Consider the following 18,427-nt stretch of genomic DNA (forward strand, 5'->3'; position numbering starts at 1 on the left):
TAAATTACTTCTTCTGTGAAAGATAATCAAGATCTTCAAGGGTCCTGTTTTTATCAGTATTCTCAAGGTATACTACTTTTTTCTTTAATAGTGGAGCTAAGCAGCTTTATAGAAACACACACCTAGGCCCTCAAAATTGTGGTCATATGTGTTTATTTTGAGGAGCATATAGATATGTCCTTCATTGACTTGGAAAATTACGCTATGCCTTTGAGACATACAAAGATATATATCCTAAGAACACGTATAAGTCAAAATTAAATGCGTCACTAAGGGGTGTGGTCTCCTGAACCTATTGTATTGCAGTTACAAATAAATGACCCTGACATACCTCTGCAAGGAGCTGCAACTGTAAGATCAGTTCAAGTTCAACTCTAAATATTAACATTTTGTATGGAAATTTGTATTTTAACATAATCATCATCAACATTTGTTTATATAGCGCCAGCAAATTCCGTAGCGCTTTACAGTTCGGGGCAAACACAGTAATAAACAATACTGGGTAAAACAGATAAAGAGGTAAGAGGGCCCTGCTCATAAGCTTATAATCTATAGGTCAATGTCACAATGCAAATGGACATACAACCATCTCTAAATCAGGCCCTCGGTGAGACCTTCTACTATTTGTATAATAATATTCCTTGTAAACTTTTATAACTTTTATAAAGATGTTACTGGCAGAATTTACCTTGCCCTAGAATGTTGTTTGGTTTGGTGTTGTCTGATATTTGTGATGAACTGAAAATTACAGAATCCATTAAATAGAACAACAGACATAACCCCAAAGTTTGAATATCTACTGTACAGAGATAACATAAATAGATATAATATTTCCCTGCAATAGGCATATTAAAGTAAAGATCATTTTTAAAGTTTCTTTAAATTCTCAGTGTAACAAAGTGTGCTTCAATGTAATACATTTCAATAGGAGAATGTTTTTATTGAGTGCTTTGGACGCTTACACAATAGGCTGCTGTCTGCCTTTTACAATCCAAGCAATTAAAGTGCTCATGTAAAATCCCCTCCATTTTATTTATAGAAATTAATTGTTTCTATTTGGTGCCATTAGATGCTGCGCTTTAAGTGCCTGAGTCATTAAGGCAAACAAGGAGTAAATGTTCTCTGGGACAAACCATGTTACAATGCAAGGGGTGCAAATTAGTTTATTATTTTGCACATAAGTTAAATACCGGCTGTTTTTTCATCTAGCACACAAATACGTGATAGCTTTATTTTTACACTGAAATTTAAAGTTGATCTAGGACATGTCCTACCCCAACTATAAATCTGTCCCCACATTTTAAATTTACCTCCCCTCCAATGCAACATGGTTTTGCCCAGGTGCAAATGTTACTCCTTTTTTATGCTTTGCTCTCCTTAATGGCTCAGGCCCTAAATGTGGAGTGAAAAGCACCTGTGTGACAGCACCTAAATATGTCCAACAATTGTCAAAGTAAAAGAAGTACAAGAATATTTTGATTTGCATAAATCCCTAGCAAGAGTGAGAGAGTGGGACTTTTTCAATAACAAATTGCAGCTGCACAGTATCCCTTAGCACACAATTAGCAACTAACTTTGATAGATCTAGTGCACATTACATAATGAAAGCAAATGCGGTTTTGCACATTTCCACATTGTTAGTAAATAACCCCGAATGAACATTTCATCATCTGAAGACTGTTATTGTTATGAGTTGAACATGGTTTGATAAATCTTTCTCTACTCGCTTCTGGCTAATATAGTGTACAATAGGGTACTATGCTGTAAATTCAGCTATTTGTGTAAAGGTTGTATATGAGTTGGGAATAATTCTTCTGATCAGTCACAGAGTTCACACAGTGCGTCCTACATATGTACTCTACTTGCTGATGTATCAGAAGAAAATCGTTCTTATTATGATTAATAAATAAAGAACAAAACCAAGTGGGCTGTTTGTCTAGTGTATATTTAGCGTTTGAATGATGATTGCTACATAATACATCTGAAGAGATTAAAGGGGAAAGACAATAATTATCGAATAACATTGAAAATAAGTAGGCCTGGAGGAAAATTAAAATGTAGTTAAATTTGCATTATCTGCAATACCATGAACATTTTACTGGGGTGAAATGTATTATTATAAACAGATTAAAGACTTGACTTAAAGCAGGTTTGGATGTTACTTGTAATATACACAGTAAAAGAAAACTGTCCATAAACAGATCTGAATTGTTCTGCTGTGTCCTCACAGATCAGCATCATGTCTTTTAGGGTCAGTTATGTGCGTAGGCAAAAACGTATGCTCTGTTAAGTGGTTACAGAGTACTAATTATACTGTATAGTCAATACATTTATAGTCCATCATATGTTTATATAATTGTGACAATCTTCAAGTACTGTCAAATATTTATTTTATTATGGAGTGCGCCTGAGGATTTTGTTTTCTTTTAAGTGTGAACATTCATCTATCCATCATTAACCCCTAATACTCCTTCATTAACTAATCCCCCTTCGACCCCACATCATCCAATTATAAACCCAATCTTTATTATTCTTTATAGCCCCTACATTATCATTATACCATCCACCTGATCACTTCCTCCTCACTCTGTCTGACAGGTTGCTCCAGAGGGGAACTGATCAACTGAACACGGCTCCGACTACTGCTCGATCGGAGAAAAACAGATCAGTTTCCCTCTAAGAAAGTTTTTTTTTTTATCTTTGTTTTACAAGGGACCATGATACATCAGGTTGAAATTGAGTACATGAACAATTAACGTATAGGATATATCATTGGTAATAAAGTCAGCATGAACAAGTATACAGCGTCACAGTGTCATGTGTGCTTTGGTTTATTGAAGGCAATACCTTGATAATATAGATATAGCCAAATATAATATTGATTTTGCAAATAATGCCAGATTGTTACAGATTAAGTTTACAGGATTTAAGGGGAGTACACAAGTGATATAGTGAGAATAAAGTGGGGAGTTGTATGGGAAGCTGAAGATAGTTGGGATCAGGGGATGAGGGAGTAGAAAGAGAAAGGAGCAGAGAGAAGCCAATACCACCTATGTCTGTGTCCTAGGTATGGGCACTGGGTGGTAGGAGTACCAAGGTTCCCAGACTTTGTGTAACTTTTTGTTAACTTATTTTTTTGGTGAAAGTGATAAATTCCATACTAGATAAATACCTGTATACCAGTCAAATGAGATCTAACGCTTGGCAACAGAACATGTGTTCATAGTTTTTATAATTGAATATATGTGCCCACCCTTTAATTTACTGATTATAATGACACATAACACCAAGTCATAGAGCTGAATGTGGCTCTTCAGTGAGCACATGTCTCTGAAAACTTTTATCCATTCCTAGGATTGCTAGTGTACTGTACTGGCAGTAATAAGAGTTCAAGAGATTAACTTTACAGCTTCATTCATTTATACGCGTATGAACATCGCTTAGTGTGTTAACATGGTATGACTGCAAGGGCACTCAATTTTGCTCCTTCTAAAAGGAGGATCTGGAAGGACTTGGATGGTTCTTACTTAGTGTGGGCAAGGTGCAAGGAAATGCCTGAATTTGCACCATAAGCAAAAATGAGATGTTGTGGTATGAGCTATATAAAGGGGCGGAGGTCATTCACAGATAATGGGTGGCCATAGGGCCTTCTTGCCTCTAAAAACAACCTGATTTTAACAAGTATTTGGACGTGGTGGACATAGGGCGTAATATATTGTATATATACAAATACCTATAATTTCATTAGGACATCTTTCACACTGTCCAGCACTATATCCGTGAAACTACGTTTTAATGTGCACAGACACCATAAGCCCATATCAATTTTTGTTGTCCCCTTACTGCTAGGACTTATGACAAGTACACAGCACAATTGAGCTGCATTTTAGGAGTACCATTTAAAAGTTTAAATTAATTAAGGGTACCACAATAAAGCAACAGTCCACATACAGAAATAGTCATTCAGAATGTTTACATGAGACCGCTCCCAAACCAGGAGGTGGGTGTGCACCAACAAGCACTAGGTGGACAAATTGGGGCTTTTGCTCATATTTAAATAGTCTGTGTGGGCGCATATTCTGTGGTTTGTAAATTACCAATACTGTCCGGAAAGCATATTGGAAATACCTAGGGAGAGCCAGTTAATCAACATTTTCATGATATGCTACCTAAAAAATAAGAACTATAGGTATTACTCTATTTGATCTACAATTACACTGTAGGACCTTTTGAGGTTGTTATAGAGATCTTTGGAAACCATTGATACTTGTGGACATTTTATATGAAATGTATAGCAATAAATTATGAGAAAAATGAAAATGTCCTAAGTTTTGTTTATTTTTTTAATAAAAGGCACAGTGTAGAAAAAAGATGTTTGGAAATTTTGAAGCATAAGAGACCGTTTAAGTGCATCCATACAGAAAACAGTTGTTGATTTAGGAGGATGCAGTGTAACAAGAGAACTTTAGTACACAGCTCCAGGAATCTCTTGTTTCCATGGCAACCTTAAAATTGAACAACAGTTTTGTATATATGGTTGCTCATACACAATTGTTTTCAGAATATGGGCAGATATTAACAGTAAATGCCATGAGCAGTGATATTTCAAACATTTTTATTGTTACAACTTAGTACAAAATGGGATTGCAACCTGCAGTTATTTATAACACACTTAAATTCCCCATCAAAAAATACACCACAACTTGTCTACTTGCACAACATAAAACTGCTGCAAAATGTGTTCACACGTAAAATGGCTCAATATGTAGTAGGTTAGCAAGCTGGGTAGATTTGTTTTGAATAAAAGCAACATAAAATACATATGACAGATAAGAAATAGCATATATTTAAATATGCTTGAAGACTACATGTTGCCACTTTGTACCCTCTAAAGCTAACATTTTGGCTAAGGTTAAGTTCATAATTATCCTATTGGGGACTGGGAGCATGGAAAGTCTGTCTTCATCCTCTGGCCCGAGGGCAGGCAGCAAAAAGCATGAGTGGCTATGTGCTCCAAAGATGGCAACCAAAGGATACCCTAAACACACTGGGAGTGGTCACCACACATGTTCTAGAAGGGCACTTTGTACTGCATTTTAGTATTTAGCTGCACTCACTATCTTTGTCTAGGCAGTAACATTTTTACAATACTAGCCAAATTCCTGGCATTATTTAATGTATTTAATTTTGTTTGTCTATTTTTCACCTTTTTTTTCTTTTGCATGTTTTCCTTTTTGGCATTTTGAATTGAGGTTACTTAAGTGACAATTATGAGCCTCTGCCCAAGCTCTGGAGGGTTGTATGGCCATGTAGCTATAACCACCTTGACACGTTCAGGCTCCCCTCTTGTGGAGACCTGAATATTTAACCCCCCTGAGTGATGCTACCATGGATCCCATGGAACCTGCCTTAGATTAATAGGGAAGGAAGATATGAAGTCTATTGATTGCATGGGAGTCTTATTGCCCTAGAGGTCGGGATAAAGATCTTTCTGTTTTGAAGAGACCCACAAGCACATTTTGTACTTTATTTTTGCAGAGAACACTGTGTGGATTGATTATCTACACCTCAGGCTTTTTATGAAGAAAATGGTTTAATCTCTTGAACACAAAAGGGAATCATGCATGGCCTAAAATAAATGCACACTGAGCTATTAAACATATACACAGTGGCAAACATATAAGTTTCTGCCACGGCATGTGAAGTTTCGATTATGTTATTTCTGAATCCTACTCTGCCATTGTGTGCCTCATGGACCTTAAGAATTGGAAGAATTAATGAGTGAGGAAGAATGATTACTGTCTAGGTAGCTAATTGGAATCTTTTTAATTAACAACATTCTTTATTTAAATAGGCATGGATAAAAATGTGTAAATATGTGTAGTGTTGTCTCATCTAGTGGCAAAATTGTTATTTTTGTAATAAGAGTACTAATGCAAATGAGATATACTCTTTTGCCCCTAATATAAATAAATATCATTCTGATTACAGTGAAATGTGTGTGATCCATCTCAGCACATTATGGATTGTTCAATAAAAATGTTGCACATTGAAACCATAGAGGATCTTGCATGGTCCTCTATATCTTCTCAATTATGTGCCCACTCTCTGTTGTCTGTTGATTGGCTGCATGGGGTCTCTGTGCCTCCTAAGGGTATATTTACTAAGCTGTGGATTTGAAAGAGTGGAGATATTGCCTATGGCAACCAATCAGATTCTAGTTATCATTTATTTAGTACAATGGAAAAGAGAGGGGAAGGGGTAGGGGTAGGCGCCTGATAGTGTAGTATGGTTAAAAACACCACATGTTGTTATAAATGCGTACCAGATAAATATAGATGCAAGCACATAACAGTAGGTCTATCTCGTAGGTCCAGTCTGATATACTTCTAAACACATGTTGTCATCTCATGAAAGATAAACAGAGATGGCATAATAGTGAGTTAACACTTAAAATGTGGATCCCAGCACCACACTACACACTCCACTTGTGTGTATCAGAGATATAATAAAAGAAGGGCTTATCTGTGTCTTTCAGTATTGCTAGATCATCATTGGTGTTCCTCTGACACTTTTAAACAAAGCAAAGAAGCTGCATATGGTGTAGTATATTCATAAAAAGTACACTTTATTAACACAATATTATTGCACTCACAATGTAACGAGTAGAGTAGGCTTATCTGTAAATAAGATGATACTCCAGAAGCATTCCTCTCGGCCAGCGTTATCACTATTCTCAATGAAAGTTGGTCCAAAAAGTCCTACAATCTGTCCAAACACCTAGATACAGTAGTTAGACAGTACACAAAGAGTTCTCAAGGTGTTTCATCTTTTAAACAAGACTTCATCAGGAGATAAATAAGTATATGCCACCTTTGGGGTGTTGCTGAAGGGCATGTCTAACTCCACCCATGGGCATATTTTACACCTGTCCGTAGCATGCTTCTAGAGCTGGTTTGTATATGGGTGACCTGCCGCCAGAGGCTGTATAGTTCGGAAGGGGTGAAGGGAAGATTTTTTTTACATTTTACTATAAATGTTATGGCAATGCTGAATATAGCCAAGTAACGCAGCAGTGAAATTACTGCCAGACAGCTTGATAAATAATAAGGTCTCCCATGTAGAATCATGAGGGCCCAATATCTTGTAATAAATTGGGTAAATAAGTAGAGCAACTATCCATCAAACTAACTATCAAACATCTCTCTACCAAAATTTAACAAATACATTTTGAACTTATAATTACATCTCAAAAATAAATAAATAAACATATTAAAGAACAGTAAAAACAAGTACTTATAATGTAAGCCTTATCGGTAATACACACTCACAATATATAAATATATATATATATATATATATATATATATATATATATATAAATAGAACATTGCTATATATGGTGCTGTCATTTATATTTTCTTAAAGCGTAAAAACAAGTATCAGCAGCTGTGTAGGTAGAGATTGTCCTCTACAAAGGTATATAAAAATGAAAAACGTTAAATACATAGTGCTTGACCACCAAATCAATTCAAACCAAAAAGTAAGATTGAATCCTCGTAGATGACTGCATATATATTGCAATAAACCAATCAATGCATAACATAAAGTTCATAAAAAAGCTAAATATTTTTGTCCTATATCACACATATATCTACATGATTTTTCGTCTATTGAGAACAGGTTGCAGTTGGGATGTCGTCAATGAATATCATGACATTAAAAAATGCCAACAGTCAGAATGCCGACACAGTTGAAAGGTAGACTTTCAGAATGTTGACATGTTCATTAAGCCGACAAAGTTAAACTGTCGACATTGTAAAAGTCAACATTTTGTTAGGTCAACAGTCACTGTGTCGACATATAGCATTACATTTAAACTGGCAATAGATGTAAAAAAAAAAAATGCAGCCCCCAAACAGGTTAACCAACCCTAGTGTTGCCAGCCTAGGCTGGTACTAGCAAAATTGGGGTGCAAAAAGTTTGGGGTACCCCCAATTTTACTATTACCAGTACTAGGTTTTACCAGCCGGGACTGGTGACACTGCTGCAGGGAAAACCCACAACGTGAGGTCCCCATGCCATAATGCCAAAGTAACCCCAGGCTGGTCAGCACGGGGCTGGATTCCCTAGGGAGATCATGTCCACCAAAACAAATGCAGACCCCCACCCTTCCCTAGATGTACCCAGCCCTATGCTGAAAGCACTAGGTCTCTTCCCACGGTCCTGGGCGATGGGTGTTGGGTAATAAGAAAGATTATATAGTGGGTAAAAAAAAAAATGTGTCCTTGGTGCACTACAGGTCCCAGCATGGCCAGGCTGCCATTAGGTGTCGGGGCATGTTGGCACTTGTAGAATTAAAAGCACTAGCATACCCATGGCTAACAGGGTATGCTGGCACTTGGGAAACCACAAGTGCCAGCATGCCCTGGCACACATGGCCCACTGGGACCTGTAGCGCACCAAGGAAAAATGTAAATAAAACACACACACTGTTGTTAACATTACTTTAATTGAAATAAAAACACCTCAAAATATCCCTAATTCACCATATTTATTACTTGGCAAAAAACACACCTTGCTAGATGACTCTGAAGAGCTCCCGGTGTTTTGGCACTACTCATATTTATAACATTGGGATTTTCCACGGCTTAAACTCAGTGCTGAGTTCAAGCCATGGGAAATCTCTTGTTTACTATATAGCAATATAATGCATTATGTCGACATTGTGACTGCCGACTTTACAACATTCAGTATATTGGCATTTTAACTCTGTCAACCTAATAAACATGTTGACATTCTGAATGTTGACATGTTCATTGTCGACATTTCATACACAACCCACTGAGAACCACTACTTCTTATATCCCCATAGTATATAATCAGCTGAGTGGTATATCAATCCCTTCCATTCCATTCCAAATATAATAAGGATGCTGGTATAAAATAATTCCATAGCAATCAGATGTAAGATATATCTTGATCATCTACACCTTGTAGGTGCATAAAGTTAATTATCAGTAAAAACAATATAAAACGGATCCAAAAATGTTATACTTTACCCAGTGATAAGTTATGGTACCTTGCAAGATTGTTATTATTTATTATATTGTTGCTATACATTCAGTCATTGTTATTATTTGGTTTTACAAAAGTTCTTTATTTTTTCTCAGCATATGAAAAAAATCAAGAAAACATATGTTATTTTTAGATAATCTGATATTTAATTGATATGATAGGATGTGGAAAATATAGACTTTCTAGCAATATCTTGTATTTTCTAAATAGCTGTATTTCATTATTTTAAGAAAATCAGGTCATGCTGTGAGTACAAAGACCCATGATTCAAATGACATATTTGTATTGAATAAAACATACTAATCAGGAGGCCATAGCCTAATACAATTCTGCATAGTCAGTCAAAGCGAAATTCTATCACTACTAATAATTTTCTAGGACACTAAATGATCATGGCATAGGCTAATCTAATAAGTCTTACATTATCCTTTAATGCTTTAAATCTGTGCCTAAAGCTATGTGAGCCATTATAAAATTGTAGCTCTGTTTACAGCACACTGAATAATACTGAATTTAGCAGATATCAAAGTTGAATCCTAATTATCAAAACAATTTGTTTGTAACCTAATTAAACTGGTAAAGGTTAGTCTATATTTGTTCTTGTTCACTGTCAATCCGACCATAGACTGCTGCATGTACTTTATATTAATAAGAATGTTTCTGTTATGCATATAGGCCATTGAACACCAATGATTATCTCTTTGAAACGGGGTAATGTCCGGATTTTAGATTATTTTTAATGTCCTGTACTGTGTTGGAAATGTTATCTTGGAGATTAAAGCATTACATGCTCTGGGTAGGCATTTTATTTGTATTAGGAAATAGAATATTTTTTTTGTGTTGTGGGAATAAATCTCTACAGTTGTTCCAATTTGAAAATATGTATGTTATATTTATGAACGTGGGAGTTGAATCTATAAATAAACATGCATATGCAGTGGCTTATATAACATTGCCTAGGCCATGGTGCAAAATGTAAACCATGGTACATTCCATGTACCACCACCTACAATATCACACATACATCAGTCACATACACATTTCAAGCCCACTTTTGTCACATTTCATATAAACATGTTGTGGGGAACGTTGTGGGTCTCTTTTATCAAGAAATGCAAAAGAAACGTAATGGGTTTTTTAAAAAAAAAAAGAGCAAGTACTTGTATACGCATGTCCTTATTAAACATGGAGCAGATCTTCAGATTCGTAAGTTGATGCATATGGTTATAGGTCCACACTGCTCTTACAGACAAGACACTGCAGGATACGTCCAATACATATGTGGAATAGCAAGTGACAAACACAAAAAAAACTCCTTCAATTAACATCACCTGTTAATAATATAGGGCCTGAATAATTAAGGAAAGATAAGTAAAAAATTGAGTAAGTAGTCTCCTGTTAAAATGCAAGGGGTGCAAATTAGTTTTCTATTTTGCACATAAGGAAAATACTGTCTGTTTTTTCATGTAGCACACAAATACTTGATAGCTTATTTGTACACTGAAATTTAAAGTGCAAGTCACGTACCTTAGAGATTCCCAAAGCTTGAATCAGATTCTGCTACCTGTGCTCGAGCTTGGCAAGTTATTAGTGTTAATTGACTACATGCATACAGGGCCGGATTAAGGGAATGGAAGCCCCTGGGCCCCCCCGTGAAGCCCCCCCATGAGGCCCCCCCCTGTGAGCTGCCCCTCCCTTGTGAAGCCCCCCATGTGAGCTGCCCCTCCCTCGTGAGGCCCCCCCTGTGAGCCACCCGCAACCCCCCCCAAGCGCTTACCTCCTTCTCCTGTCACTGTAGTCCTTCCACGGAGAGCTGTAAGCTCCTTACTGAGGGGATCTCGTGAGAGTGAGACTTTGAGTCTCACTCTCACAAGATGTTCTCAGTAAGGAGATTACTGAGCGCTGGAAAAGACAGCTGAATTTTGCTCAGCTGCCCAGGCAATATATTTTTGGTTAATTGTGACCCTGTATTTCTTATTGTCACAATTAACCAAAAATATATTGCCTGGGCAGCTGAGCAAAATTCAGCTGTCTTTTCCAATATAGTGTCAGTTACCCGGCTTGCGAATTGGCAGTGGAATTAACAGCTGATCAGACATAGCATCAGCAATAGCAGTGTTACCACTGGCGGTAACACTTTGTTTTATAAAGTGAAACCATAAAACGTGCCAGTGAAAATGTGTGTTTTCGACAGCAATATGGTTATTCGCCCTTTGATAAATCTGCCCCTAAATCTGTAGAAGTGGGCAGCACGGTGGCTAAGTGGGTAGTACTTCTGCCTCATAGCACTGGGGTCATGAGTTCAATTCCCGACCAAGACCTTATCTGTGTGGAGTTTGTATGTTCTCCCCGTGTTTGTGTGGGTTTACTCTGGTTGCCCCGGTTTCCCCCCACACTCCAAAAACATACTAGTAGGTTAATTGTCTGCTATCAAAATTGACCCTAGTGTCTGTCTGTGTCTGTGTATATGTTAGGGAATTTAGATTGTAAGCTCCAATGGGGCAGGGACTGATGTGAGTGAGTTCTCTGTACAGCGCTGCGGAATCAGTGGCGCTATATAAATAAATGGTGATGATGATGATGATGATGATGAAGTGGATGAGTGGGTAAGACCGTGCTGGATGGACGCACACAGGCTGAATGGCTCTGTTCTGCAAACCAGTCAGTTGTCACTAGCCATTAAACACAAATCCATGCTGCCTGGAGACTTGTGGACAGTGTATAAAAGTGCAATTCATTGGGACCCCCACCATAAAAGAAAGCATAACAATAATGGACATCTCCTTTAATGATGCAAACAGATGTGTTCTTAGTAACATGAAACTAACTCATTCTTACCAGTAACAAATCAATCAATGTCTGCTTCATCTCTAAACACAGACTAAGAAGCAAGACTTTTGTGACATATGTAACATATATTTGATTATGAATGTGAAGAGAAGTAGAAGTACAACATGATAGTAGTGAATCAATACAGTTCCATATTGATTTACTTAGTGTGAACATCTATTTTTGTTTTAGTATTAGAAAATAGACAATACTGTATTTTCTCTTTCTGGTAGACAGTTATAACAAGACTAAAATAAAGGAAGAATCTCAATTATGGGCAAGACAAATATGGGGCAATATGGGCTGTATCAACAGGGCAACTGAGTGAGGCGATATGTAATTTTATCACAGCAATAACAATTTCTGTTATAGTCGTGATAAAGCATATTTTAATAAATAGGCCCATAGGTATATAATATAATGTTATACATCATTTTATAGTATTATCCAAAAGCTCCTTCACTGATGAGCTCTAGAATCTTTTACTTGGGCAGTTTGACCAATCACATTAATGGAATCTCTGTGTTTTAGTTTTATGTGATTGTCAAACTAGCAGATAATGTAAGTAGGTTTAAAGATCATACGCTTGAATCTATATAATCTTGCTGTCACAGGGAAACATGTCATGGAAGGCTAAGTAAAGACTAATTTATGTGCTCACTTAACCATAAGGGTGCTATGTCTGGTACAACAAGTACTTTAATAGCAATCTGAAACATTTAGTAGCTGGTGGTACAGTGTTGCATCAGCTTGTGACTTCCATTTAAACCAATTAAGAGTTGTGTATTGGCTAGGGGGCTCCTGTATTAAGCAGCATTTGATGTGGATCATCATTGTATCACATAACTCAATAGCTATGAGTAGGTGACTTATAGCAATAGCTAAACAAATAAAATATCTTGCCCCAAACAATATGTGGGTAATCTTTGTTTCAAAGTGGCACTTCTTCTTTTCATGTTTTAAATTTGAAAAATATTTTACTAAATTATGTAATCATACATTATTGTTTCCGCAAACAGCCTATTGGATCCTTTTTCAGTCAGACTTTCGTTCTCAACACTCCACAGAGACTGCGTTGATTATAGTTGTCAATGATTTGATCACTGCTAAAAACAAAGGCCATTTCTCTCTTCTAATTCTCCTGGATCTCTCTGATGCATTCAACACTGTTGACCACTCTCTTCTCATACAAGCGCTACAATCCCTAGGTCTTCAAGACACTGTCCTATCCTGGTTGTTATCAGTGGCGGATCCAGGGTAGGGGGGGGGGGGGGGGCGATCGGGGCAATTGCCCCCCCTAGCAGACACTTGCTGCCGATGACTGCACAGTATGTGCAGGTCCGTCCAGCCGTGACAGGCAGGGACAGTGTGCTGCCTGGCTGCTCTGATTGTGTTTAAAACACAATCAGAGCAGCCGGGCAACACACTGTCCCTGCCTGTCACGGCTGGACGGACCTGCACATAGTGTGCAGCCGTCGGCAGCCTAAGATGTTAGAAAGGGGGCGGGGCCTAAATCACCCCCCCCCCCCCTAAATCGCCCCGGGTACAACAGTTTTCTAGATCTGCCTCTGGTTGTTATCCTACCTTTCTAATTGCTCTTTCAGTGTTAATTTCTCTGGATCCTTCTCTGCTGTGTTTCCTTTATCAGTAGGAGTCCCACACGGCTCAGTGCTAGGTCCTCTGCTGTTCTCTATACCACTTCTCTTGGAAAACTAATAAGCTATTATGGATTTCAGTATCATCTCTATGCGGATGATACCCAAATTTATCCTCTCCTGATCTCTCGCCATCTGTGTTGTCCCACGTTACTGACTTTCTTTCTGTTATTCCATCTTTGATGTCTTCTCACCAAGTCAAACTCAAAAACACTCTTATAAAATCAGAGTTTATAATATTCCCACCCACCAGCAGAAGTTACCTACCTGACATTTCTATATCTATTGACAACCTGACCATAAATCCCACCCCGCAAGCTCGCTGGCTGTGTTTCCTTGACTTGCAACTATTCTTTGTTCCCCACATTGACTCTATATCTAAATCATGTTACATACATCTAAAAAACATTTCCAGGATACGCACATATGCACTCATCAATGCACTCATCAACTCCTGCTTTGACTATTGCAATTCCCTCCTTCCTGGTCTTCCCTAAACAGACTCAAACCCCTCTGATCTATTTTGGATGCGCAGCCGCCAGACTGATTTTCTTTGCAAATTGTTCTTTCTCTTCTGAGCCACTCTGTCAGTCTCTACATTGGTTGCCTGTTTATTACAGAATACAATATAAAATTATTCTATTAATATGCAAGGCCATCAACAAAGCTACACCAACATACATCTCCTCATTTGTCTCAAAATATCTCCCAAGTCGACAACTCTGTTCTGCACAAGATCTGCGGCATCCTCCCATTCTTGTGTGCAAAACTTTTTTCAAGCTGCTCCCACTATATGGAATTCCCTCCCTCGCACAATATGACTTTCCTCTGGTCTAAAAACCTTCAAGTGTTCTCTGAAAACCCACCTCTTCAGGCAAGCTTATAATATTCCTCAACCACCCTGTTTACCTCACTAGGTTACCCTATTACCACCCTTTGCACATTTCACACAAGACAACAACCCTCTGACCCAGACCAACATTGCTGTATGACTAGATCACATAGCATACAAATCATTTTTTACCTTTGCAATTTTGGCTGGACCATTATACAGTATGTAGATTTAATCTCATGTATCCTATTTCCATTAAAGATTGTAAACTCGCGAGCGGGGCCCTCTTACCTCTTTGTCTGTTTTACCCAGTATTGCTTATTACTGTGTTTGTCCCCAATTATAAAGTGATATGGAATTTTGATGATAATGTTGATGATAGCTGGCATCTACTCCTGTAATGCTTTTTTTTAATTGTATGCACAATGAATAAAACGTAAAAAAGCATGCACAATTTTCAATTGTAAAGCACTACAGAATTTTATATATAAGTAAATGATGATGATGATACACAAAACATTAGTATATACAGTGTTTGTATTTGCCTTAACTGGCAATTCTTATCTATTCAGTTTTAGTTTTGCATTTTTTTTTACCTATTTTTCTACTTTCGTTGTGGTGCTACAGAAAGTTCTTGTTTTTTATAGTGTACTGATTATATGTGAACACCATGAACCTGACAGTTTTGTATTGAATTAAGAGGCGTGAAAATATGGTCTAAATTTACATCCCTCTTCAGATCAACATAATAAATAATTGGTCAAATGTCAGGAGAGAATTAAATTAAAAGTGTGTGTAATCCCAGAAGTAGAGTCTGTTTAGCTTTAGATTATTCCCTAAAGGAAATACTGAACCTTGAGATGTTTAGATGCTACACAGAAGAGGTTATTTAAAGCGTAATGCACAGGGGATAACTCACAGCATCGCACACAGAATGCAATAGCTACTTGTTCAAGGATTCTGCACATATGTGTCAGGTGTATTCAACCCGCGTGTCACAATACTGAATTCATACTGGTTTGTGATTAAATAACCTGTTTTTGAATTGAAGATACTGTCATTTTACACCCTGTTTGCTTCAGTATCCTTGCAGTAATTTACAAGCTGGCAGGATTACTTTCAAGGCAACCAATTTTCCAGACATACATCAAAAGCTGCAGAGCTAACAACACCCTATCTGTGTCAGCTGTAAAAATCGTCCATCATAGCTTCCCCAGGTAGAAGCTCTGTATTTTATGATCCTATCCTTGCAGAGCGTTATCTTTTTCATCAATAAATATGTTTTGGTGAAAGTAAATATTTATTGAAATAGGGTAGTAAATATCATTGAAGAAATAAACCATTGTGGTGTATATATCCTTAATGGTAAATCTGGGTTTTCCTTTGCACCAGTTATTAAAAATCAAAACGTTAATCTTCCTACATGTGGTTGGCTTTAATTGCTCTATGAAATTTAGGTATAATTGACAATGCTGCAGTGGAATAGTAGATGATTTATCTTCTGCTTCTGCATGCTGAAGCTCCCTCTAGTGATCCATCTGTGACTGCTGTCATAGTAACCAAAAGGAAGACTGTGAATGGTTAATAGTGCGGGCTGCACCCTATTGGTTGCTATAGGACATGTAGTTACAGTGGAGGGAGTTTTAATGAACCAGATGAGGGGATACATTGCCTGCTTAATGTACATGAGGTCCTTACCAAAAATTTTTATAAGGTTCAAAAATGTCTAGTTACTCCCTTGAGTATTGGGTACAAGAAACTGAATTTATTATTGTTTCATATTTGTGTTCCCTGTGATTCTTATTTTAGAGATACTTCAATGGCTCATGATATGCAGTGGAGTGTCACAGCAATAAGCAAATTCTCTTTTGTTTTTTGAGAATTTAGTATCAGGGTTGTTCCTCTCATAAGAAAAGCTGAGGACCTCTTCTCAGGTGGCACCATCTTTGAGGATGCAGATTTGAGGTTCTAACCTTAACTGCTGTCCCCAAACAGCGTCTCATCCCTTTCCTGAAATTCAAGTCACTGTAATAACTGATTACAGGAAGAAGTGAGGTGACATAAGTCCTGCTCTGCTTTCTCTTTTCAGTTCAATGTGATCACGCAACTACCATTTCCAGGGCCCCATTGTGAAAATAAGAGTTGAGGAAAGGTCTCCCTTGTGTCTTGTATTTTCCCAGGACAGTCCCAGTTTTTGCCATTGAAAATATTCAAGTTCAACTTTTGATAAAATTTCGGTTTCTAATGCACCGATTATCATATAGTGATAATAAACATCTTTATCAAGTTTATTCTATTTTGGCTACATAAAAAGTAAAATCTTATGGACTGCAAAAATTCCAATGCAATAACATATTATTATTATTATTATCGTTTATTTGTTTGGCACCACAGATGCCATAGCGCCTAACATTATAGTACAAATATGACAATAGATGAAAACAGTAGACATAATAATATGTACATGGGTAAAGAGCAGAATAATAAATGCATGGATGCAATTTGCAGAATAAATCACATTACATAAGAGAAACAATTCAGCATAAGACATGACAGAGATAAACAAGGATGACAGAGACTGGACAGACATATGGTAGAGAACCCTGCCCCTGAAAGCTTACATTCTAGAGGAAAGGGATAGTGAGAGACAATGGAGCTAAAGGGAAATTAAGATTAACAGTTAGCAAAAATGAATACTTTTAAATATTACTATCACTTTTAAATATTAAGTGATAGTTGGTACATTTTCTTTTTTTCTTTTGTGAGTGGCAGGATCTAAAATCTGATGGTTAGTGTGTAGCTGGACCTCCATCGGATGTACAGCTCCCAGTGGTCATTTTGAATTGTAAATAGATTCAGATAGGAATCTATACAGAGGAGGTGGAGGCGAAAAAGTTGAACTGGCAGGAGTGTGGGTTGAATTAGGTAAGGATAGTGGGCAGGAAGGCTGGGTAAGAAGATAACCCCCAAATGATTTTGGCAGGATAGTCACAATTAAAGGGCAGTATTTTGTGGTCTTCATGTTTGTCCCGATTTGTGGGAAGTTTGAAGTGTGCAACAGGAGCGGTGGTAATTTTATTGGAGGGGTGTTGAGGGTTCCATAGCATTCAGATTTAACTACACGGTTTACTTAACACAGCCACATACCCTTTTTGAAGAGGAGTAGCCTTGACCCAATTTAAACATTTCAAATATTGATTCAATTCAACGCAATATATCTCCTGAACAGTCCACGGAGACAATTGTAAAGCACTACGGAATCTGCTGGCGCTATATAAATAAATGTTGATGATCATGATGATGACACATTGTGCCAATGTTGGGTCTGAAATCTCCGCTCAAACCCCATAGAGATTCGAGGAAAAATGAGCTGAGATTCCTTACCATAATGGCTGTCAACGTGCACTTATTAGCTAGTCCTATATGGTTCCTTAATGTGTTCATTGATTTTCTTAACAGAAAAATTACATTACTGGGAAAATGCTATAAAAGGACATATTACCAGCAGATGGTAATATAGCCAACATGTAAGATGAGAACGATCATTGTATATAATGTGTCTATATCAGTCGCAGACACTGCATTAAAAGTACTGCGCAAAACATTTTACACAAATTCCCCAAAATCTATGTAAGAACAACGGTGGGAGTGCTGAGAAATGTTTAACTTTTAATAATTATTGGAAAGGGGAAATAAAATCAGAGGTCACAGTATGAAAAAAGAACACTCTAAACATTCTGTGAGAAAACAGCATTATCTGAGTCTTTTGATTCTTAGTTTTGCACTGTTAATTTTTATTGTCTTACAATTAATGTACTATACCTAGGGATTCTATTATTGTAGTTAACCATATCTGATTTTGTTGGTTAGTGAACTCCATGTGAAATTAATTTAAACTATGACATATTTTTAAAGCTTGTGATATTTCAAATATATTTAATTTAGAGCAAGTAGTTTAAACAATACAAAATAGATGAGACAAAAAAGACTAAAATCTTTTTAAATGATTCAAAATAAGGTCCAAGCATATTAA

The 18,427-nt window shown here is 37.1% G+C and overlaps 1 protein-coding gene across 4 annotated transcripts in view; it reads left to right on the forward strand.

The window, feature by feature from the left end:
- PCDH17 (protocadherin 17) overlaps positions 1-18,427 on the forward strand; it is a 156,840-nt gene that overhangs the window by 76,722 nt on the left and 61,691 nt on the right. Inside the window, exon 5 of one of the 4 annotated variants that reach the window (XM_075199793.1) lies at positions 2,541-3,175. The exons of the other annotated variants lie outside the window; for them this stretch is intronic. Coding sequence (XP_075055894.1) covers positions 2,541-2,680 — 140 coding nt within the window. The 3' untranslated portion in view covers positions 2,681-3,175. Of the gene's footprint in view, positions 1-2,540; positions 3,176-18,427 lie in introns of those variants that run through there. 4 annotated transcript variants of the gene reach the window in all.

This window comes from Mixophyes fleayi, chromosome 2 (genome assembly GCF_038048845.1).
Source record: "Mixophyes fleayi isolate aMixFle1 chromosome 2, aMixFle1.hap1, whole genome shotgun sequence".
Lineage (NCBI taxonomy): Eukaryota > Metazoa > Chordata > Amphibia > Anura > Limnodynastidae > Mixophyes > Mixophyes fleayi.